At 44.5% G+C, this 24,419-nt stretch overlaps 1 protein-coding gene across 1 annotated transcript in view; it reads right to left on the bottom strand.

Annotated features, from left to right (window-relative positions):
* Positions 1-631: 631 nt before the first annotated feature.
* Positions 632-24,419, bottom strand: part of cxadr (CXADR Ig-like cell adhesion molecule) — a 138,534-nt gene continuing 114,746 nt past the window's right edge. Inside the window, exon 8 of the mRNA XM_063050255.1 lies at positions 632-2,236. Coding sequence (XP_062906325.1) covers positions 2,189-2,236 — 48 coding nt within the window. The 3' untranslated portion in view covers positions 632-2,188. The remainder of the gene's footprint in view (positions 2,237-24,419) is intronic.

Here is a 24,419-nt window from a genome sequence, read left to right on the forward strand (position 1 = left end):
CACCACCCTCTGAGTGAAGAAGTTCCTCCTCAGATTCCCCTTAAACATTTCACCTTTCTCCCTTAACCCATCACCTCTAGTTCTAGTCTCTTCTGCAATATTCATATGTGCATCTCTTCGGTAGTTCATCCGGAGATTTCAGTGTATGATGGGTGGAGAGTTGGTGAGAGACAAAACCCAATTACTCCAGGGTCCAGACTTCAAGCACGTATTGGACCTAGTTTGAGCCATCGTGATATTGGGCCAGGAGCACTGGTGTGCCTTGTTTGTGATTACATTAATGAGTGGGCCCAGGTTAGATCCTCTGAGACGTTGATACCCAGGAAACTGAAGCTGCTCACCCGTTTCTCCGGTGACCCCTCAATGGGGACTGGTCCATACTCTCCCAACTTTACCTCACTGAAGTCCACAATCAATTCCTTGATCGTGCTGATGTTGAGCGTGTGGTTGTTTTTGTGACTCCTCTCAACTAGCTGGCTGATCTACTTTACCTCTTTATAATCGGGGAGGAGGTCCAGGAGCCTGGAAACACACACTCAACATTTTAAGAACGTGTTCTTCCCCACCACCATTGGATTTCTGACTGGTTCGTGAACCCATGAACACAACCTCAAAAGTTCAAAGTTCAAAGTACATTTATTATCAAAAGTCTGTATACTGCATACAAACTCGAGATTCGTCTTCTTGTAGACAGCCACAAAACAAAGAAACAACGTAGAACCCGTTTAAAGAAAACCCCGACATGACAAGACCATGAAATGTGTGAAAAAGAGAACAAATCACGCAAACAACAAAAAGCAATCATATAACTTACAGAACACTAAACATCGAACCACAGAGTCCCCAAAGGTGAGTGCACAGCATGTGGTTCATTTGTCAGGGGTTTGAGTTCGAGAGCTACAAGGTGATATTGCAGCTGTACAAAACTTTGGTTAGACCACACATGTATCGTGCTCAGTTCTGTTCACCTTTCATAGGAAGGATGTGGAAGCTTTAGAGAGAGTGCAGAGGAGATTTACTAGGATGCTGCCTGGTTTAAAGAGTGTGTCTTATACGGATAGGTTGAGTGATCTGGGTGTAGATTGCAGCTGTGCATGGCACTGGTGAGACTTGTAGTGCTCCACATCGCTGTGGTCCCCCATACTTCCTCAGCAGGAGGGCAGAGAATGTTCACCAAGTTTATTTTTGGGATGAAGCAGCTGTCTTTGCAAGGAAAGGTTGATCAGGTCGGCCCTACGCTCTGCGCTGCATCAGAACACCAGCTGATCTATAGAAGGTAAGACCTAAAAGCTTCGACGGAGTAGGTGCTGAGACGGTAGCTACCTTGGGGGAACCTATAACCAGGGGGCTCAGGTTAAGGATCAATCAGTTAAGGCAGAGATCAGGAGAAAATTTCTTCTCTCAGAGGGCAATGAATCTTTGAAACCCTCCACCTCAGAGATCTGTGGAGGTAAAGTCAGAGTATTCGCAAGACAGAGATTATTGATCTACAGGGGAGAAGGTATGCCATGGATGATCTTGCCAGGCTGTGAACAGAGGAGGGTGCAGCATGGGACTAGCAACCTTATCCTGTAAAAGCCCAGAGCTACACAAACGCCAACAGAAGCTCCGAAGATCTCATCCCTGGGAGAGGAAAAAGATCTTCACCTGGTGGACATACAGTTGAGTATCACCTGGACTTGAAAGACTGGCCCAGGACAGAAGACAGAGGACACAGGACTCTGGTGAGCTGCTGTCAGGAGCCTATAGTAAGGGCGATGGACTTGAGGAGAAGAGGGGAGAAGATCTATGTGGAATAAGCGGAAAGATGGAGTTGAGACCAAGATAAGATGAAGCATTGTTTCACTCTTCCCATGGCTCGAGAACAGTTTGACAAAATTTCATCCCTTTTCCACCTTTGTGTCTCCCGTGGTCAGAGGATCAATCACTTTCCACTCATGGAGGGTTTCCCAGGGAATTCTTCGGGAGGGATAATGAAGTGGCTGTAGCACTGAGGAGCTATAAACTCACACACCTCCTCCTCACACCTTTTTGAGAAAGTAATTGATCATCTTGGAAAACAGAATCAACGTTTTGATTGGCGTAAATATTGACATCACAGTGGCAATCAGTTCTGCTCCTTCTCTGGCCAGAAGGTAAGATTTCTGCTTCTTCTGCCTTTCCAGGACTTCCGTGACATGCTGCTTGCTCACACGATGGACATCGAGTTGTATCCTTCAGACTTTCTTTCTGGACCCTGTTCAGAAAGAACACACCTCAGAAAAGTTGGTGCTGCCTGACTCACAGAGTTGTTCCAACATTAAGGACCCCCATCACCCAGGACATACCCCCTTATCATCGCTACCGTCAGGGATGAGGTACAGGAGCCTGAAGACACACACCCAGTGTTTTAGGAACAACTTCAGATTTCTGAACAGACATGAATACGACCACACTGTTCTTGCTCTGCCGAGCTACTCCAGCATTTTATGCGTGTTGCTCAAGGTTTCTAGCATCTGTATTCAGAAAAGTGGCGTTCATTGATAGAATCATCCATCTTACAGCACAGAAGCAGGCTGTTCAGCCCATCATTTCCATGCCAACCCTGACTTTGTTATACCAAAAAGATTTCCAGCAAATTTCTACAGATATACAAAGTAACTGGCAGGATACTTGGTAGTGTGGAGGAGCGGAAGGATCTGAGGGTACATGTCTACAGATCCCTGAAAGTTGCCTCACAGGTACATAGGGTAGTTAAGAAAGCTTATGGGGTGTTAGCTTTCGTAAGTCAAGGGATAGAGTTTAAGAGTTGCGATGTAATGATGCAGCTCTATAAAACTCTGGTTAGGCCACACTTGGAGTACTGTGTCCAGTTCTGGTCACCTCACTATAGGAAGGATGTGGAAGCATTGGAAAGGGTACAGAGGAGATTTACCAAGATGCTGCCTGGTTTAAAGAGTATGGATTATGATCAGAGATTAAGGGAGCTAGGGCGAGAAGGAGGATGAGAGGAGACATGATAGAGGTGTACAAGATATTAAGAGGAATAGATAGAGTGGATAGCCAGCGCCTCTTCCCCAGGGCACCACTGCTCAATACAAGAGGACATGGCTTTAAGGTAAGGGGTGGGAAGTTCAAGGGGGATATTAGAGGAAGGTTTTTTACTCAGAGAGTGGTTGGTGCGTGGAATGCACTGCCTGAGTCAGTGGTGGAGGCAGATACACTAGAGAAGTTTAAGAGACTACTAGACAGGTATATGGAGTAATTTAAGGTGGGGGGTTATATGGGAGGCACGGTTTGAGGGTCGGCACAACATAGTGGGCCGAAGGGCCTGTAATGTGCTGTAGAAACATAGAAACATAGAAAATAGGTGCAGGAGTAGGCCATTCGGCCCTTCGAGCCTGCACCGCCATTTATTATGATCATGGCTGATCATCCAACTCAGAACCCCGCCCCAGCCTTCCCTCCATACCCCCTGATCCCCATAGCCACAAGGGCCATATCTAACTCCCTCTTAAATATAGCCAATGAACTGGCCTCAACTGTTTCCTGTGGCAGAGAATTCCACAGATTCACCACTCTCTGTGTGAAGAAGTTTTTCCTAATCTTGGTCCTAAAAGGCTTCCCCTCTATCCTCAAACTGTGGCCCCTCGTTCTGGCCTTCCCCAACATCGGGAACAATCTTCCTGCATCTAGCCTGTCCAATCCCTTTAGGATTTTATACGTTTCAATCAGATCCCCCCTCAATCTTCTAAATTCCAACGAGTACAAGCCCAGTTCATCCAGTCTTTCTTCATATGAAAGTCCTGCCATCCCAGGAATCAATCTGGTGAACCTTCTTTGTACTCCCTCTATGGCAAGGATGTCTTTCCTCAGATTAGGGGACCAAAACTGCACACAATACTCCAGGTGTGGTCTCACCAAGGCCTTGTACAACTGCAGTAGTACCTCCCTGCTCCTGTACTCGAATCCTCTCGCTATGAATGCCAGCATACCATTCGCCTTTTTCACCGCCTGCTGTACCTGCATGCCCACTTTCAATGACTGGTGTATAATGACACCCAGGTCCCATTGCACCTCCCCTTTTCCTAATCGGCCACCATTCAGATAATAATCTGTTTTCCTATTTTTGCCCCCAAAGTGGATAACTTCACATTTATCCACATTAAATTGCATCTGCCATGAATTTGCCCACTCACCCAACCTATCCAAGTCACCCTGCATCCCCTTAGCATCCTCCTCACAGCTAACACTGCCACCCAGCTTCTATTCTATGCTCTATATACAGTACAGTGGAGAACACCCTAATTGGTTGCATCACTGTCTAGTATGGAGGATCCAAAGAACAGGCTCACAGGAGGCTGCAGCGGCCTGTAGACTCAGCCCGATCCATCACAGGCACGACCCTCCCACCATCGAGAACATCTTCAACAGGTGGCGTCTCATCCAGCACTTTAGGGCTCTCACCATCCAGGACATGCCCGCCTCTAACTGCTACCATCCCGAGCCTGAAGCCACATACTCAGTGTGGACAAACTCAGATGCAGTGAGAGATTGGTCAGTATGACCTTGTGTGAATCATAGAGTCGTGGCTGTAAGGAGGCCACAGTTGGGAGCTTAACATCAAAGGATATACTTTGTATTGAAAGGACAGGCAGGAATGCATAGGCAGTGGTGTGGCTCTGTTGGTAACAGATGGAATTATATTTTCAGAAAGAGGTGACAGAGGGTCAGAGAATATTGAATCTTTGTGGGTGGAGTTAGGAAAATGCAGGGGTTAAAAAACCATGATGGGGATCATATATAGGCCTCCAAATAGTAGCCAAGATTTGGGGTTGAGATTGCAAAAGGAGCTGGAAATGGCATGTAATAAGGGGAATGACACAATTCTAATGGGGGACTTCAATATGCAAAGGGGTTGGGAAAATCAGGTTGGTGTCAGATCGCAGGAGAGGGAATTTGTTGAATGCCTACGAGATGGCTTTTTAGAGCAGCTTGTGCTTAAGCCTACTCGGGGAAAGGCTATCTTAAATTGAGTGCTGTGAAACAACCCAGATTTTATTAGGGAGCTTAATGTAAAGGAACGCTTAGGAGACAGTGATCATAATATGATTGAATTCATAGAACCTAGAACATTGAAAACCTACAGCACAATACAGGCCCTTCTGCCCACAAAGCTGTGCCGAACATGTCCTTACCTTAGAACAACCCAGGCTTACCCATAGCCCTCTATTTTTCTAAGCTTCATGTGCCTACCCAGGAGTCTCTTAAAAGACCCTATCGTTTCCACCTCCACTACCATTGCTGGCAGCCTATTCCACTCACTCACCACTCTCTGCGTAAAAAAACATACCCCTGACTTCTCCCCTGTACCTACTTCCAAGCACCTTAAAACTGTGCCCTCTCATGTTAGCCATTTCAGCCCTGGGGAAAAGCCTCTGACTATCCACACGATCGATGCCTCTCATCATCTTGAACACCTCTATCAGGTCACATCTCATCCTCCGCATACTGCAATTTGAGAGGGAGAAGCATAACTCACATGTATCAGTATCTCAATGGAATAAAGGGAATTACAGAGGCATGAGAGAGGAGCTTGCCCAGGTGGGAGGGGGATACTGGTGGAGATGACAGCAGAGCAGAGATGGATGAAGTTTCTGGGAACAGTTCACAAGGTGCAGGATAGATATGTCCCACAGAAGAAGAACATTTCAAATGGCAGGGCTAGGCAACCATGGCTGACAAGGGAAGTTAAGGACAACATAAAAGCCAAGGAAAGGGTATATAAGGTAGCAAAAGTGAGTGGGAAGTTGGATGATTGGGAAGTTTTTAAAATCCAACAAAAGGCAAATAAAAAGCTATAAGAAGGGAAAAGATGAAATATGAAGGCAAACTAGCCAATAATGTAAAGCAGGATATCAAAACTTTTTTCAGTTATATAAAGAGTAAAAGAGAGGTGAGAGTTGATATTGGACCACGGAAAATGATGCTGTTGAGGTAGTATTGGGGGACAATGAAATGGCAGATGAACTTATTAAGTACTTTGCTTCAGTCTTTACTGTGGAAGACACTAACTGTATACCAGAGGTCCGTGAGTGTTGGGGAACAGGAGTGAGTGCCATTGCTATGATAAAGGAAAAAGTGCTAGGCAAACTCAAAGGTCTGATGGTGGATAAGTCACCTGGGCCAGATGGACTATATTCCACAGTCCTGAGAGAGGTTGCTGAAGAGATAATGGATGCATTAGTCATGATCTTTCAAGAATCACTTGAAAGTGATCAAGTTTCAAGGCATGCCCTGGAGGACTGGAAAATTGCAAATGTCACTCCACTCTTTAAAAAGGGAGGAAGGCAAAAGAAAGGAAATTATAGGCCAGTTAACCTAACCTCAGTGGTTGGGAAAGCGTTGGAGTCCATTATTAAGGATAAAGTTTTGAGGTACTTGGAGACTAATGATAAAATAAGCCAATGTCAGCATGATTTCTGTCAAGGGAAATCTTTTCTGACAAATCTATTAGACTTCTTCGAGGAAGTAACAAGCACGGTGGACAAAAGAGAGGCAATGGATGTCATTTACTTAGATTTTCAGAAGGCGTTTGAAAAGGTGCCTCACATGAGACTGCTTAACAAGATAAAATGCTACAGCATTACAGGAAAGATACTGGCATGGATAGAGGAATGGCTGACAGACAGGAGGCAGTGAGTGGGAGTACAAGGGGCCTTTTCTGGTTGGCTGCCAGTGACTAGTGGTGTTCCTCTGGGGGCAGTATTGGGACCACGACTTTTCACATTGTTTGTCAGTGATTTAGATTGTGGAATTGATTGCTTTGTGGCAAAATCTGCGGACAATACAAAGATAGGTGGAGGGGTAGGTAGTGCTGAGGAACCAATGTAATTGCAGCGAGACTTAGACAAATTGGAAGAATGGGCAAAAAAAGTGGCAGATGGAATAGTGTTGGAAAATGTATTCTAATACATTTTTGGTAAAAGGAACAATAGTGCAGAGGATGATCTAAATGGGGAGAAAAGGGGAGAATGGATCAGCTCATGATAAAATGGCGGAGCAGACTCGACGGGCCGAATGGCTGACTTCTGCTCCTTTGTCTTATGGTCTAAAATTAAACTTCAGAATTGCAAAGGGACTTAGCAGTCCTTGTGCAAGACTCCCAGAAGGTTAATTCACAGATTAAGTCTGTGGTAAAGAAGGAAAATGCAATGTTGCCATTTATTTCAGAGGGAATAGAATATAAAAGGCAGCAGATAATGCTGAAGCTTTATAAGATGCTAGTCAGGCTGCACTTGGAGTATTGTCAATAATTCTGGGCCCCATATCTCAGAAAAGATGTGTTGTCATTGGATTGAAAGGGTTAACATATGAGGAGTATCTGGCAGCTTTGGGCCTGTACTCACTGGAATTTAGAAGAATGTGGAGAATCTCATTGAAACCTATTGAATGTTGAACGGACTGAAAAAGGAGGCTGCGGAGAGGATGTTTCCTCTGGTGAGGGTATCCAGAACTGGAGGGCACAGCTTCAAAATTGAAGGGTGACACTTTACAGCAGAGGTAAGGAGGAATTTTTTTAGCCAGAGAGTAGTGAATCTGTGCAATACTCTGCCACAGACTGCGGTGGAGGCCAAGTCCATGGGTATATTCAAAGTGGAAGCTGATAGATTACTGATTGGTCGGAGCATCAAGGGATATGGTGAGAGGGCAGGTGTATGGGTGTTGAATGGGATTTGGGATCAGCCATGATGGAATGGCAGAGCAGACTTGATGGGCCGAATGGCCTAAATCTGCTCCTATGTCTTATGGTCTCATGGTTCAGGAACAGTTTCTTCTCCGCCATCAGATTTCTGAACGGTCTATGAATCCATGAACACTACCTCACTATTCGTTTCTTTTTCTTGCTTTACTTATTGGTTTTGCAACTTATGGTAATGTTATGTCTTTGCACTGTCGTGCTGCCGCAGGGCAACAAATTTCACAATATATTAGTCAGTAATAATAAATATGATTTTAACTTTGAACCTTTTCCTCATTTACACGAATCCAACTTTCCTGCATTAAGACCATGTCATTCTGTCTTACCTATTTAAGAGTCTTTCGGAATGTCCCATGACCTCAGTGACTAGACCATAAGATACAGGAGCAGAATTAGTCATCAGTAATTAGTAATAGGAGGCATTAATAATGATAGAACATAGAATGCCTAAAAGAGTACAGCACAGGAACAGGACAATGTTGTACCGAACCAGCTAAAAAGCAAATCAAAAATACCCAAACACTAATCCCTCCTACCTACACAATGTCCATATCCCTCCATCTTCCTTATATCAATATGCCTATCCAAACGTCTCTTAAAAGCCTCCAATGTACTTACCTCGACCAGCATAACAGGCAGAGCATTCCAAATATTTATGACTCTCTGACTCTCTGAGTGAAAAACTTACCGCTCGCATCCTGCTTGAACCTAACCCCTCTCACCTTCAATGGCATTGCCCTCTGGTATTACACACCTCAACCTTGCGAAACAAATCTTTCAAGAATCAATAAATTCTGGCATGGTTCCGGAGGACTGGAAAGTTGCAAATGTCATTCCACTCTTCAAGAAGAGAGAGACGCAGAAGAAAGAAAATTATAGTCCAGTTAGTCTGACTTCAGTGGTTGGGAAGATGTAGGAGTCAATTAGTAAGGATGAGGTCCCAGAGTACTTGGAGGCACATGGTAAAATAGGCAGAAGACAGTATGGTTTCCTTAAGGGAAAATCTTGCCTGATAAATCTCTTGGAATTCTTTGAAGATATGACAAGCAGGATTGACCAAAGAGAATCGGTTGACGTTGTGTATTTGGATTTTCAGAAGTCCTTTGACAAGGTGCCACACATGAGGCTGCTTAACAACCTCCAAGCCCGTGGCATTACAGGAAAGACTCTTGCATGGATAGAGCATTGGCTGGTTGGCAGGAGGCAGGGAGTGGGAATAAAGGGAGCTTTTTTCTGATTGGCTGCCAGTAAATAGTGGTGTTCCACAGGGGTCCATGTTGGGACCACTTCTTCTTGCATTATACATCAATGACTTGAATGCAGAATTGATGGCTTTGTGGCCAAATTTATAGACAACACAAAAACAGGTGGAGGGGGAGGTAGTGTTGAAGAAGCAGAGAGGCCACAGAGGACTTGGACAGATTGGAGAATGGGCAAAGGAGTGGAAGATGGAATACAGTGTCAGGAAGTGTCTGATCATGCTCTTTGGTAGAAGAAATAAAATCAAATACAATTTTCTACATGGAGAGAAAATTCAAAAATCTGAGGTGCAAATGGACTTGGGAGACCTTGTGCAGGATTCCCTAAAGAAATTTGTACATTGAGTCAGTGGTCAGGAAACCAAATGTAATGTGAGCATTCATTTCGAGAGGACTAGAATATAAAAGCAAGGATGTAATGTTGAGACTTTATAAGGCACTGCTGAGGCCTCACTTGAAGTATTTTGAGCAGGTTTGGGCCCTTATCTAACAAAGCATATGTTGACATTGGAGAAGGTTCAAAGGAAGTTCATGAAAATGATTCCAGGATTGAAAGGCTTGTCATATGAGGAGCGTTTACTCACTGGAATTCAGAAGAATGAGGGGGAATCTCATTGAAGCCTATCAAATGTTGAACGGCCTTGATAGAATGGATGTGGAGAGGATGTTTTCTCTGCTGGGGGAGTTTAAGACCAGAGGGCACAGCCTCAGAACAGAGGGACATCCATTCAGAACTGAGATTAGGAGGAATTTATTTTACCAAAGGGTGGTGAATTAGTGGAGTTCATTGCCGCTGGCAGCTGTGGAGGCCAAGTCGTTAAGTATATTTAAAGCAGAGGTTGATAGGTTCTTGATTAGTCAAGGTGCTTAGGGATACGGGAAGAAAGGAGGAAATTGTGGCTGAGAGGGAAATGGATCAGCCATGATGAAATGGCGGAATAGACTCCATAGGCCAAAAAGCCCAATTCTGCTCCTACGTCTTATGGAAAAAAAGAATTAAGCCATTCAGCCCATCCAGCCTGATCCTTGACGCTTTCTAGCTTTCTCCTCATATCTCTGCCTCTCCTATTTCTTCCTCCTTTTGTCTCCCTGATGCTCTACTGTCTCCCCATCTCTTGTTCCCTCTCTCTGTCTTTCTCTCCCCCCCACACACACAGAATTTCTACCCTACCTCTCTCTATCTGCTTCTCTCTCCTCTCTTTCTCTCACTGTCTCTCTTGTTCTATTCCTCTCACCCCATCTCTAAACCTCTTCCCCTTTTTCTCCTGCCCTCCCCCTCTCTCTGTCTCCTGACTCTCGCCATCAGCTCTCCTTTATCTCTGTCTCTTTCTCTCTCTCTGTTTTCCCCATTCTCCCACGCACACACACAGTTGGAGCAATAGTAACCATGTATTGCACCACTAGGGCAACGTGTAATTTTTCTGTCCTGTTATTCAGTTATTGACATTGCTGAGATCAACGCATTGACCAATGTGCTCACTAGAGGGCAGCAAATACTCTGATTCACATCAAATCCCCAATAGAGATTTCTGCAGACACTCCGCAGGAAGGTTATGAGGAGGCACCCTGTCACCTGAGGGGTCTGGGAAGTCCTCAACATTGACTCCTGGCCCTCACATGGCATCAGGTCAAAGGTACCATCAAACATAGGAGCAGAATTAGGCCATTCGGCCCATCGAACTGCTCGGCTATTCAAACATGGCTGAATAACAAATAGACTGAGGAACAGCTTCTATCCCAGAGCTGCGGACTCCATCACACCACTTCCACAGAAACTGTGAGCACACACACACACACAAGCACTCAAATACTTGCACTAACGGCACTTTGTGCATTACTGTGATACTCTGGTGCTGCTGCAACTTATTTTCTGCTACTGTTTTTTAATACAGTATTTAATATTGTTTTTCTATTACTGTCTTGTTTTTATCTACCGCTTTATTTAATTGCCTGAGAGGAAGCCAAACAGAGTTTCATTCTATCTACGTATAATGACAATAAAGATCATTCAATTCCATTAAATTTTTCTTTCAATCCCATTCATTCACTTTGTCCCCATAACTTTTAACCCCCTTACTAATTAAGGACCTAACAATCGCTGGCTAATTAAATTCCTCCATTCTAAATGCTTGTCCCTCCATTCTGAGGTTGTGCCCTCAGAACCGAGAGTCTCCCACTACAGGATACATCCTCTCCACATCCACTCTATCTCGGTCTTTCAATATTTGGTAAGTTTCAACCTGATCCCCCTCATTCTTCTAATCTCCAGTGAGTCCAGGCCCAGAGCCATCAAACGCTCCTCATACATTAACCCTTTCATTCCCGGGATCATTCTCATGACTGTCTTCAATGTTAGCACATCACTTCTTAGATAAGGGGTCTAAAACTCCTCATGGGAGCATACCTGTGACAATAATAAACAAACTTTGATTGCATTTCCAATTAATTCAATGCTGACACGGAAGTAAAAAGGATAATTATTTGGTATTTGCAAAAGAAAATGTAAACAATAGTAAGTGGTTAGAATGCTGAGTGGGGCATATATTCTTCTAGATTGTGAGCTAGTCTGCTAGCAACGGAAGCATTGCCTGATCTGGAATCTGCATAGGAGTTCAAATTTCACAGTAAATTTACTATCAAAGTACATGTACACCACCATATACAACCCTGACTTTCATTTTCTTGCAGGCATAATTCCAAGAACTATAGTCAATGAAAGACTGCACCCAACAGGGTAGAAAAACAAATAATGTGCAAAAGACAGCAAACTGTGCAAATAAATAAATAAACAAACAAACAAACAAATAAATAATTAAGATCAAGAGTATGAGGTGAAGAGCCCTCCATAGAGAGTCCATTGTTGTGGGAACAGTTCAGTGATGGGGCAAGTGAAATTATCCCAACTTGTTCTGGGACCTAATTGTGTAGGTACAAAGTGCAGGTTAGAATGAACAAAACTTACTGAGAAAGTTCCTCGTGTGTACCTGTCAGTGCACAAAAGCCAGGATCACTCTGGAACAAAGCACTTCTCGTTAAAACCTGTTTCCTTCATTCATTTCCATAGATGCTGCCTGACCTTCTGAGTTCCCCCAACATCTTGTGTGTATTACTTGTTAAACCTGCCTGACTTTACATTGATAGGAGTTGGACGTGTGATCTTTAAAAAGTCCCCAGCTCTTGAGATTAAACCACGCACAGGCAGAGTTTACCCATAAATAACATAAAAATCACTGGCCTATAATTCCCAAGGTTATCTCTGAGCAAAGGATTAACATTTGCCACTCTCCAGTCACCTGGAGTAGTTCGAGATGGCCGGAGAGTAGAACAGGAACAGGGCTACACTCACCGGGCCTCGCTGAAAATCTAGCAACCATCTCTACACTAATCCTGCCCTCACCCATTCATTCACCCCCCTCCCTACCTTTCAAGTCCCCTTTGTAGCTGACATGAGGGGGCATAATTTTACAGTGACTGGAGGAAAGGATAGGTGTGGGTAAGGGAACGGAGGAGAAGACAGCATGGACCAAATGGCCTAATTTTGCTCCTATGTCTGATGGTCTATCAGGGAGAAGGAAGGAGTATGGTTTGAGAAGGATAATAAATTAGCCATGATGGAGCAGACTCAATGGGCTGAATGGCCTAATTCTGCTCCCATGTCTTATGATCAGAGGTAGACACAAGAGAGTCTGCAGATGCTGGAACACAACGTGCTGGACCAACTCAGGGGGTCAGGCACATATATGGAGAGGAATAAAGAGTTGACGTTTCAGGCCGAGACCTTTCATTAGGTCCTGAAACACTGGATATCAAAGGTAGCTTATTTTTTACACATAGAGTGGTGGGTTCGTGGAATGCCGTGCCAGGGGTGGTGCCAGAAGCAGAAACATTAGGGGTGAAAGAAAAATGGAGGGCTATATGGGAAGGATTGATCTTAGAATCGAAACGTTCAGCACAATGTCATAGGCCAAAGGGCCTGTACTGTTTTACGTTCAATGTTCTATTTTCTGTGTTTAACACTAAATCCTAAAAGATGGTGGTGACGTTGGTTAGATGCGAATGAAATTTGCATATCAGATTTGATGGTATTTAACGATAAACTATAAAAAAGAAATACATATTAGAAAAGCTTGGAGAGAACAAAGCTCTGTCATGGTCCGGTCCGTGAAGTCTGCACTCCGGTTCACGGTCCGGTCCATGGACTAAGAACTCTGGGTCTTCCAGCTGTCCCTTGTTTGACTAAATCAAAGGCACCTGATTCCCATCTTTGGGCTTGCAATATAAGTAGCCTTGGGGTTGAGTGTGGGCTGCTGGTTTGTTTTGTCAGTCTCCCTTGGAGTAACCTGCTGATGGAAGGCTAGTGAAACCATTTGTGATCTCTAGGCCTGGTTGGAGGACCACTGCTTCATGAAGCCTTGTTGCCATTCATTGGAGTGGTCTTTGTGGTATTGATTTGGCTGTTTCCTGGGCCAGCTGAGTGGCTGCCAGCTACTCTGAGCTAGGTAGGGATCTGGCTGTTTCCTTAACCAGCTGAGGTTGCTGGCTGAACTGGGACTTGGAGCTTCCCTGGAGCAGAGATGGAACTGTCTGTTGTTCTTTGGTGAATGTCTCTTCTTGTTCTCCAGGGGGATCTGTCTTGTCTTGTCCTTGCCTCTGTGGGGTAAGCCAGGCTGTTTTGCTGTTGCCCTGCAGGGGGACCTGTCTTGTCCTTGCCTCTGTTGGGTAAGTCCAGCTGTTCTGCTGTTACCTGATGGAGAGACCTGTCCCACCTTGGTTTGGAGATGAAGTTGAGTCCTGGCTTGTCTTAGGATAAGTCCCAGCTCTGTATGTTCTGTCCTGTCTCATCTTTGTTGTGTTAAAGATGAGTCCTGGCTTGTTGAAGGATAAGTTCTGGCTCTATGTTGATGTTTAGTTCCCAGTCTGTCTCAGCTCCAGTCTGAGTTATCAGCCTCCACATTTCAAGACCCAAGACCCCAAGCCTTGAGGATCCCAAGCCAAGCTCAAGACCCCAAGCCTTGAGGATCCCAAGCCAAGCTCAAGACTCAAGCCATGTCATGTCCTTGCCTGGTTCTGGGGTCTGAGCCTGAGGCAAGACCCAGGTTCTGGGTCCTTGTCCAGTCTTGGGTTTGGAGTCCAAGCCTTGTCTCCTAGTCTATAGTTTCTAGTCCTGGTCCTGCTCTCCCTAGCCCAAGTCTGCATTCTTATCCCTGCTCCTTGCCTGTATCCTGCCATGTCTTTACTCTAGTCAAGTCCAGTTCCTTGTACTTCAGTGTCTGTGTCTTACACTTGGGTCTGTTCCCAGCGCCCCTTGTGACAGTTTCCTGGCAAAGCTCTAGGCTGGCCAGAGAAATCTTCAAGATGATTACAAATACCAATTAACATAGAACAGACATCTCCATGCAAAAGAATGTACAACTAGAGTTCCACTATAATCATCACTAATAATAAATACAAAACAAATTTAGAAAAAATGAAGAATATTTACTTATTAGAAAACTGAAGAAGGCTGTTTGGCTGTTTTTGCTGGCTTTGTACTGCGAATATGTGGGACACTTCTGGAATTGGTTTATTTTTGTGTTACACTCCGTGATCAGTTCATTAGGAACACCTGTATACCTGCTCATTAATGCAAATATCTAATCAGCCAATCGTGGCAGCAACTCAATGTATAGAAGCATGCTGACATGGTCAAGAGGTTCAGTTGGTCTTCAAACCAAACATCAGAATGGGGAATAAATGTGATCCAGGTGACTTTAACTATAGCATAATTTTTGGTGCCAGATGGGGTGGTTGGAGTATCTCAAAAACTGGGGTGTTTACACACAACAGTCTCAAGTTTACAGAGAATGATGTGACAGAACAAAAGCATCCTGTGAGTGGTAGTTCTGTGGGTGAAAACGCTTTGTTAATGAAAGAAGTCAGAGGAGAATGGCCAGACTGGTTCTAGCTGACAGGAAGGTGACAGTAACTCAAATGTGTTATAACTGCGGTGTGCAGAGCATCTCTGAATGCACAACATATCAAACGTGGAAGTGGATGGGCTACAGCAGCAGAAGACCTCAAACATACACTTAGTGGCCACTTTATTAGGTACAACGTGGAACAGCATGTATCCCTGTAGCATGTCCAGTGGCTCCTTTATCACCTGCCTGCCACTGTGCATTCTGGGTAGGGTTATTGGCACCTGACATGGTCCTTTAGTCGGAACATTTGGGTGTGGGCATTGCCCTGCGATGAAGTGGGACACTTATAGAACAGTATCTCAGTGGTCTGAGTGTATGTTCATGGTCTTCTGCTGCAGTAGTCCATCTGCTCCAAGGGTTCAACATGTTGTGCCTTCACACCACTGTTACTGTCACCTTTCTGTCAGCTTGATCCAGTCTGATCATTCTCCTCTGACCTCTCTCATTAACAAGGCATTTTCACCCACAGAACTACCAATCACTGGATGTTTTTGTTTTTTTTCACCATTCTCTATAAACTCTAGAGACTGTTGTATGTGAAAATCCCAGAAGATGAGCAGTTTCTAAGATGCTCAAACCACCCCATCTGGCATCAATAATAATTCCAGGGTCAAAGTCAATTAGTTCTCATTTCTTCCCCATTATGCTGTTTGGTTTGAATAACAAATGAACATCTTGACCATGTCATGGGAGATTTTAACACGCAGGTCCATTGGGAAAATCGGGTTGGTAATGAATCTCAAGAGGGTGAGTTTGTTGAATGCCTAAGAGATAGTTTTTTTTTTAGAGAAGTTTGTCTTTGAGTCTACGAGGGGATCAGTTGTATTGGATTGGGTGTTATGTAATGAACTGGAGGTGATTAGGGAGCTTAAGGTAAAAGAACACTTAGCAACCAGTAGATGATGAGTTCAACTTGAAATTTGACAGGGAGAAAGTAAAGTTTGATATAGCAGTATTACAGTGGTATGAGAGGAGTTGGCCAAAGAAAATTGGAAGAAGATGCTGGCAAGGACTGGGAAGATTTTAAAAACCTACAGAGAGCAGCTAAAAAAAATCATTAGAAGGGGAAAAAATGAAATAATATCAAAGTGGGTAGTAAGTTTTTTCAAGTATGTTAAAAATAAAAGAAAGATGAGAGTGGATATAGGACCACTAGAAAATGAGGCAGGAGAAATAATAATGAGGGACAAGGAGATGGCTGATGAACTAAATGAGTATTGTGTGTCAGTCTTCACTGTGGAAGACACTGGCAGTGTGCCTGATGTTGTAGTGTGAGCAGGAAGAGAAGTGGGTGCAGTTACCGTTACAAGAGAGAAGGTGCTCAAAAATCTGAAAGACTTAAAGGTACAAAAGTCACTTGGACCAGAGAAACTGCATGCTAGAGTTCTGAAAGAGGTACCGTTAGAGATTGTGGTGGCATTAGAAATGATCTTTCAAAAATCATTGGGCTCTGGCATGGTGCCAGAGGACTGGAAAATTGCAAATGTCACTCCACTCTTTAAGATAGGAGAAAGACAGCAGCAAGGAAATTATAGACCAGTTAGCCTGACCTCAGTGGTTGGGAAGATGTTAGAGACAATTGTTAAGGATGAAGTGATGGAGTACTTGGTGACACAGGACAAGATAGTACAAAGTCAGCATGGTTCCTTCAGGGGAAATCCTGCCTGATGAACCTGTTGAGATTACAAGTAGGATAGATAAAGGGGATGCAGTGGATGTTGTAGATTTGGACTTTCAGAAGGCCCCTGACACAGTGCCACACATGAGGCAAATTAAGAGCCCATGGTATTACAGGAAAGTTACTAACACATTTAGAGCATTAGCTGATGGGTAGGAGGCAGCAAGTGGGAATAAAAGGATCCTTTTCTGGTTGGCCGCCAGTGACTGGTGGTGTTGCGCAGGGGTCAGTGTTGGGACGGCTTCTTTTTCTGCTGTGTATCAATGATTTCGATGATGAAATAGATAGCTTTGTTGCCAAGTTTGCAGATGATACAAAGACTGGTGGAGGGGCAGGTAGTGTTGAGAAAACATATAGGCTGCAGAAGCACGTAGACAGAATTGGAGAATGGGTAAAAGATGGCAAATGAAATACAATGTTGGAAAATGCATGGTCATGCACTTTGGTAGTAGAAATAAACATGCGGACTATTTTCTAAATGGGGAGAGAATCCAGGGATCTGAGATGCAAAGGGAGTCTGGTGTCCTTGTGAGAACACCCTGAAGGTTAACTTACAGGTACAGCTGGTGGTGAGGAAGGTAAATGCCATGTTAGCATTCAAGAGGTCTAGAATACAAGAGCAAAGATGTGATACTGAGGCTTTATAAGGCACTGGTGAGGTCTCACAAGTATTGTGAACAGGTTTGAGTCCTTCATCTTAGAAAAGATGTGCTGGCATTGGAGAGGGTTCAGAGGAGGTTCACAAGGATGAGTCCAGGAATGAAAGGGTTACCATACAAGGAAAGTTTGATGGCTCTGGTTTGTACTCACTGGAATTCGGAAGGATGAGGGGGGATATCATTGAAACCTTTCTAATATTGAAAAGCGTAGACAGTGTAGGTGTGGAAAGGATGTTTCCTATGGTGGGAGAGTCCAAGACAAGAGGGCACAGATTCAGAATAGAGGGGCGCCCTTTCAAACCAGAGATGCAGAGAAATTTCTTTAGCCAAAGGGTGGTGAATTTGGAAATTATTGCCACATGAAGATGTGGAGGCCAGGTCGTTGGGTGTATTTAAGGCAGAGATTGATAGGTTTTTGACTGGACATGGCATCAAAGGTTACTGGGAGAAGGCTGGGAACTGGAGTTGAGGAGGAGAAGAAAGGATCATCCATGATTGAATGGCAAGCTGATTCAATGGGCCAGATGGCCTAATTCTGCTCCTATGTCTTATGGTCTTATGTCAGCATGTTTTTATGCATTGAGTTGCTGGCACATGATTGGCTGATTAGATATTTGCATTAATGAGCAGGTGTATAGGAGTTCCTAATAAAGCAACCACTGAGTGTTTGCACTGCGGTTTTAAACTTCCCATGCATACCATTCATGAGTCAAATCATTATACAGTACATTTGGGTGGAACAAGATGAAACAAAGACTGAGCACAAAATAAAGACAAACAGGTACAGAGGAAGTGCAGCACAGGTAGACAACAAGGTATGAAATCATAACAAAGCAGACTGGAAGGTGAAATGTCATAGTCACAGAGTATTACGGCATGAGAACAGGCCCTCTGGTCCAATTGATCCGTGCTGACCACAGCGCCCCCTCTCTAGTTCCATTTGTCTGCATTTGACCCAGAGCCTCCAAGTCTCTGCCCTCCATGTACCGATCAGAATACTTCTGAAATATTGCAGGAGTACCCCTTCAATCACTTCTACTGGAAGCTCACTCTCGGTACTCACTACCCTCTGTGAAAAGAAATTATTGCTCAGCTCTCTTTCAAATCTCTCCTCCTCATCTTATATAAGTGCCTGCCCATCCATATATCTATGTAAGCCATCTTATGCATTTATATTTATTGTTTCTTCTCATTTGTATATGTATATAAGCTGTCTGGGGGTGGGTGGGCCCACTGCACAGGATGGAAGTAAGCTGCAGAGAGTTGTGAAATTACTCAGCTCCATCATGGGCACTAGCCTCCATAGTATCCAGGACATCTTCAAGGCCGATGCCTCAAGAAGGCAATGTCCATCATTGAGGGCCTTCATCACCCAGGACATGCCCTCTTCTCATTGCTACCATCAGGGAGGAGGTACAGAAGCCTGAAGGCACACTTAACAATTCAGGAACAGCTTCTTCCCCTCAGTCATCAGATTTCTGAATCACTGCTTTTTTATTTCTATTTTTTGCACTATTTAACATAACTATTAAACATATATACAAAAAACTGTGAATTACAGTAAATATATACTGTAATTCCCAGTTTTCTTTTTTCTCTCTGCTGTCAACTATTGCACTGTACTGCTGTTGCAAAGTTAACAAATTTCAAGACACATGCTGGAGATATTAAACCCCATTCTGATTATTATCTATTTACATTTATTATTTTATTTTGTGCTGTATTCGATTCAGAGTAACAATTATCTCACTCTCCTCTACATCTGTGTACTGGACATGACATTAAACAATCTTGAATCTTACTAGGGAAGCATTCAAAAGTCTTCGAACAGCAAAATGGAAGCAGTCTTTGAGCCTGGTAGTATATTCCTTGAGGTATTTTTATCTTCTCCTTGACAGGAGGGGGAAGAAGAGACAACGGCTGGAGATGGTGGGGTCTTTCATTATGCTAGTTGCTTTTGTGTTGAGCATGTGGCCAAGTGGTTAAGGCATTCGTCTAGTGATCTGAAGGTCGCTAGTTTAAGCCTCAGCTGTGGCAGCTTGTTTTGCCCTTGAGCAAGGCACGTAACCACACATTGCTCTAGTGTTTGTGCGAGGAGTGGCGCCCCACACAGACTTCTAACCTGCGCCTTGTAAGGCATGAAAATGCCCGACGCAGGCCTCTCATGGTCTGAGTCGACATTCCTTTACTGAGACGGTGGAAAAATGTGGACAGAATCCATAGGTGGGCAGCTGGTTTCTGAGATGTACAGTAATGAGCTGTGTCCACAATGCTCTGCAGTTGCTGTGGTCACAGGCTGTACCAGGCTGTGATGCATCCACACAGAATGCTTTCAATTGTGAATCTTAATGTGGTTAGATTCACAGTTGTTGTACAATATATTGTTTCCTTAAGGTAGTCAAAACTGGGGGTGGGGATAAGCTCCCACCATCTATTAAACATTCCCGATAACGTGCACCCAAATAGCCTCTGACAACCAAGTCCAGCTCCTGGCCTTTTTGTGTGGTTTAGCTACTAAACCTGGCAGAGCCATTTCTACTGACAGAAGGAGGGGCTAAAGTAGGTTACTGGCACCTTTAAACCAGTCACTTCAGGCAGATGGGGCTTGTCAGCTGTAGCTGGCAGCTCATCTAGGAGAAGGAAAACATTGACACAAACCTCTGCTGCCTTGTGGGGAAGTCTTTGGGAGTAAACCTTAAAGAAAATTCCAGAGCGGGAGTCCCTAAGGCAGTTCTACATTGAGTTCAACACTGGCAGGTAACTCCTGCGATGGCACTGGTGCCAAACTGTATCGGTCCCTGCCATTCCTTTGGATTCATCAGCTGTGTGGAAAGGAGGGTGCCTGCTACATTGGCAACATGTTGCTCTCCACGTTGTATTGCCCTGGCCGGCATGTCAAGTAGACAGCTGGGACGCAACATTCTAGATCAACCCTGGCCAATGTTGTCAATAGTCATTGCCTGCCAGGTGTGCTATTCTAATTAAGGGCTTATTATTAGACTGCATAATAAGGATTATGTGTGAAGAGATTCACTTTGGAAGGTCAAAATTGAAAGCAGAGTACAAGTACAAAAATACAGGATTCTTAGCAGTGTGGAAGACCAAAGCATCCTCAGGATCACATCCATAGATCCTTCAACATTGCCTGGCAAGTAGGAAGGAGTTTGGTCCTCCATTAGTCAGGGGATTGAGTTCAAGAGTCATGAGGTAATGTTGCAGCTCTGTGAAACTCTGGTTAGAGTACACTTGTGTTCAGTTCTGGTCATCTCATTATAGGAAGGATGTGGAGGCTTTAGAGAGGGTGCAGAGGAGATTTAACAGGATGTTGCTTGGATTTGAGAGCTTGTCTTATTACAACAGGTTGAATGAGCTAGGGCTTTTCCCTTTGATCAGAAGGACAATGAGAGGTGACGATAAAGGTGTACAAAATAATAAGAGGTATAGATCAAATGAACAGTCAGACTTTTTCTCAGGATTGGAATGGCTAATACAAGGGTGTGTAATTTTAAGGTGATTGGAGCAAAATATAAGGGGATGTCAGAAGTTTTTTTTACACAGGGAGTGCTGGGTGTGTGGAACCCTGGCAGGAGAGGTGGTAGAGGCAGATACATTAGGGACATTTAGGAGATCCTTAGAAAGGCACAAGGATGGAAGAAAAATGGAAGGCTATGTGGGAGGGAAGGGTTAGATTGATCTAGGTGTACAATGTTGTGGGGTCTCAAATTCTAACCCTACGTTCCCGTTTTGAAAGGTGGAAATGGGTAAGGCTGGCCAACAGGGCTCTGGTGAAGCTGTATAGAGCAATCCCTGGTACAGAAACATTGATGAACTCCAACCATACCATTGATTTTTGGAGGACGACGGACACAAGAGGTCATCGACGGTCTGTGTGCTACTTGGGAGCGAAAGGCTCAAACCAAGATAAAATCAGCATAGTGAGCCACCATTGTGGTATACTGTTCGATGTTCTATCTTGTAGCCTGCACTCTGCCAAACATGGTGCATTGGGGCGGCACAGAGGTGAAGCAGTTAGAGCGTCGCTTTACAGCGCCCGCTGTAAGATCGGGGGTTCCAATTCCTGTCGCTGCCTGTAAGGATTTTGTATGTTCTCCCTGTGACCACGTAGATTTCCTCCCACACATGAAATGTATGATTGGGGTCAGTGAGTTGTGGGCATGCTATGTTGAGGCCGGAAATGTGGCGACATTTGATGGCTGCCCCAGCAAAATTCTGGCTGATTTGTTATAAATGTTTTTTAGTTTGTGACAAATAAAGCTAATATTTGAGATTTTTTAGCTTCACTTGTGATAGAGAGTGGACGTGTACCGAGGCGAGTGGCTGCCCGCTGTTGAACCTTGGGATGCTGCAGCCCCTGTATCTGGAAGCTGAGGTGTATGGAGTGACCAAGCAGAGAGGTAGCACCCCTGCTGAAGTGGTGTCCATTATGTCGTGTCCATTCTGGGGCAGCACACTCACCTTTGGTCTCCACCCAACATCTAGCTCTCACCTATGGCTCCGAGTAGCTGTTTGCATGCAACGGTGGCCACACCCTGGTGCACTGCTTTGACGGACGGTCTAGACCAGATGAGGGTACAGGTGGACCTCGTATCCCAGTGAGGTAGGGACACGCCTTTCCTAGCACGCAAAGTCAGCTCCTGCAGACTGGGCAGATGAGATCAACAGTGAGATCCAAACGGCCAAGGAAGCAGTTCTGCAATGCTCCATGGAGAGTGAAGGACGTGATAAGGTACCGAATTAATCATGTACATCCAAGGAGGAGCCTAGTTTTGACAACTGCTTGTGCTACTGGACCCAGACTTCCAAAATTTAGAGAGTGGAACTGCCCCAGTGCAACACCTGTTCCACTTTAAAAAATGCTCAGGTTTAGTCATAGTCATAGTCATACTTCATTGATCCCGAGGGAAATTGGTTTTCATTACAGCTGCACCATAAATAATTAAATAGTAATATGCAAATTATGCCAGGAAATAAGTCCAGGACCAGCCTATTGGCTCAGGGTGTCTGACCCTCCAAGGGAGGAGTTGTAAAGTTTGATGGCCACAGGCAGGAATGACTTCCTATGACGCATTGTGTTGCATCTCGGTGGAATGAGTCTCTGGCTGAATGTACTCCTGTGCCCAACCAGTACATTATGTAGTGGATGGGAGACATTGACCAAGACGGCATGCAACTTGGACAGCATCCTCTTTTCAGACACCACCGTCAGAGAGTCCAGTTCCATCCCCACAACATCACTGGCCTTGTGTTTCTTATGCTTGATGGATACGATGGACAACTGACATGTGGAATCTGGCTGTCTGTGCAGTTAAAAGTTAGCTGTTGCCCATGGTGTGTCTGTTTTGTGGCTGCCTGTGAGGGAAGCCAAATCTCCGGATTGTACACTTTGATAATAAGTGTACCTTGAACTTTGAACCTAGAGAGAAGCAGCCCCTTAGAAGGCCTTTCAGTGCCAAAGAAAGGGAAGTAACTAAGCAGAAAATTGTGCCTGGAATCAGGCAGTAGAGATGAAAAAGGGAGCAGTGAATGAACAACGCATTGATTATTTGACGAACAATAGCTCGTTGGCTGGAGGAGGAAGTCATTGCTGCCGACTATTGCAAATTCTCTCAAAGATCATCTGTTTTATTACAATAGGATCACACATGATCCAAGGCTTGCTGCTGATTACAGCCTGGCTGGCATTAAACTCAGACAAAATTAAATATACATCATGTGTATTTACAGATGACCTTTAACATTATTTGGCTTTTGGAAATTCTGGTTTGTCTTCATTGGGTGGCACAGTGTTGTAGCAGTTAGTTTAATCTCTCTACAGCAGTAGCAGTCACCTACCCGGGTTTGATTCCCACCACTGTCTGTAAGGAGTTTGTACAGTTTCCCCATAACCACTTGTGTTTCCTCTTGGTGCCCTGGTTTCCTCCCAGATTCCAAAGATGCACAGCTTATTTATTTAGTGTTACAGTGCAGAATAGGGCCTTCAGTCCCTTTGAGCCGTGCTGCCTAGCAATCTTCAATTTAACCCTAACCGTGGCACCCAGCTAATAGCTTAATTGATCACGTGGCTGTGGGGCACCATGGTAGCGTAGCAATTAGCGCAATGCCATTATATCTCGGAGCATTGAGGTTTGGAGTTGAATCCCGGCGACCTCTAAGCGAATTTGTATATTCCTTCCCATGTGCATGTGGGTTTCCTCTGATTTCAGTCCAAAGACCTACCAGTTAGTAGGTCAATTGGTCATTGTGATTGGGTTAGGGGTAAATGGGTGGGTTGCTGGAGGCACGGCTGGGAGGGCTGGAAGGGTCTGTTCCATGCTGTAGCTCAATAATGAACGGTCAGCTCAGGCTCCTTGTGCTGGTGGGGCCTGTTACAGTGCTGTGTGGTCCAGTAGCTTCATTGACAAAAACAAGCTTTCATCTGGTATCCACTCCGGTCAGGCTGTGGTAAAGCCAGAGGGTGAGGGAAAACCCTCAATCCAGCACAGAGATCCCGTAACGTCCTATAGATTAGCTTCATTTGCCTCAAATCATACCGGCAAGGGGCAATTTACCGCAGCCAATTAACCTACAGGTCCGCACATCTTTGGGATGTGGGAAGCAACGGGGGCAAGTGGGGGAAAGTTCAAGAGACGCAAAGTAATGTTGCAGCTGTGTGAAACTCTGGTTAGACCACACCTGAGTATTGTGTTCTGTTCTGGTTGTTTCATTATAGGAAGAATGTGGAAGCTTTAGAGAGGGTGCAGAGGAGGTTTACCTGGATTAGAGAGCATGTCTCATAAGGGTAGGCTGAGCAAGTGAATGCTTTCCTCTTTAGACAGGAGGAGGATGAGAGGTGACTTGATAGAGGTGTACAAGATGATAAGAGGCATTGATTGAGTAAACACCAGTGTTTGTTTCCCAGGGCAAAAATTGCTAAAACGACAAGGTGTAATCTTAAGGTGATTTGGAGGAATGTATAGGGGGATGTCAGTGGTAGGTTTTTTCAGAGTGGTGGTTGTGTGGAATGTGCTGCTGGGGTGCTGGAAGGGGCAGATACATTAGGAACATTTAAGAAACTCTCAGATAAGCACATGGATGAAAGAAAAATGGAGGGTTACATTAACC

Source organism: Mobula hypostoma, chromosome 6 (genome assembly GCF_963921235.1).
Source record: "Mobula hypostoma chromosome 6, sMobHyp1.1, whole genome shotgun sequence".
Classification (NCBI taxonomy): domain Eukaryota; kingdom Metazoa; phylum Chordata; class Chondrichthyes; order Myliobatiformes; family Myliobatidae; genus Mobula; species Mobula hypostoma.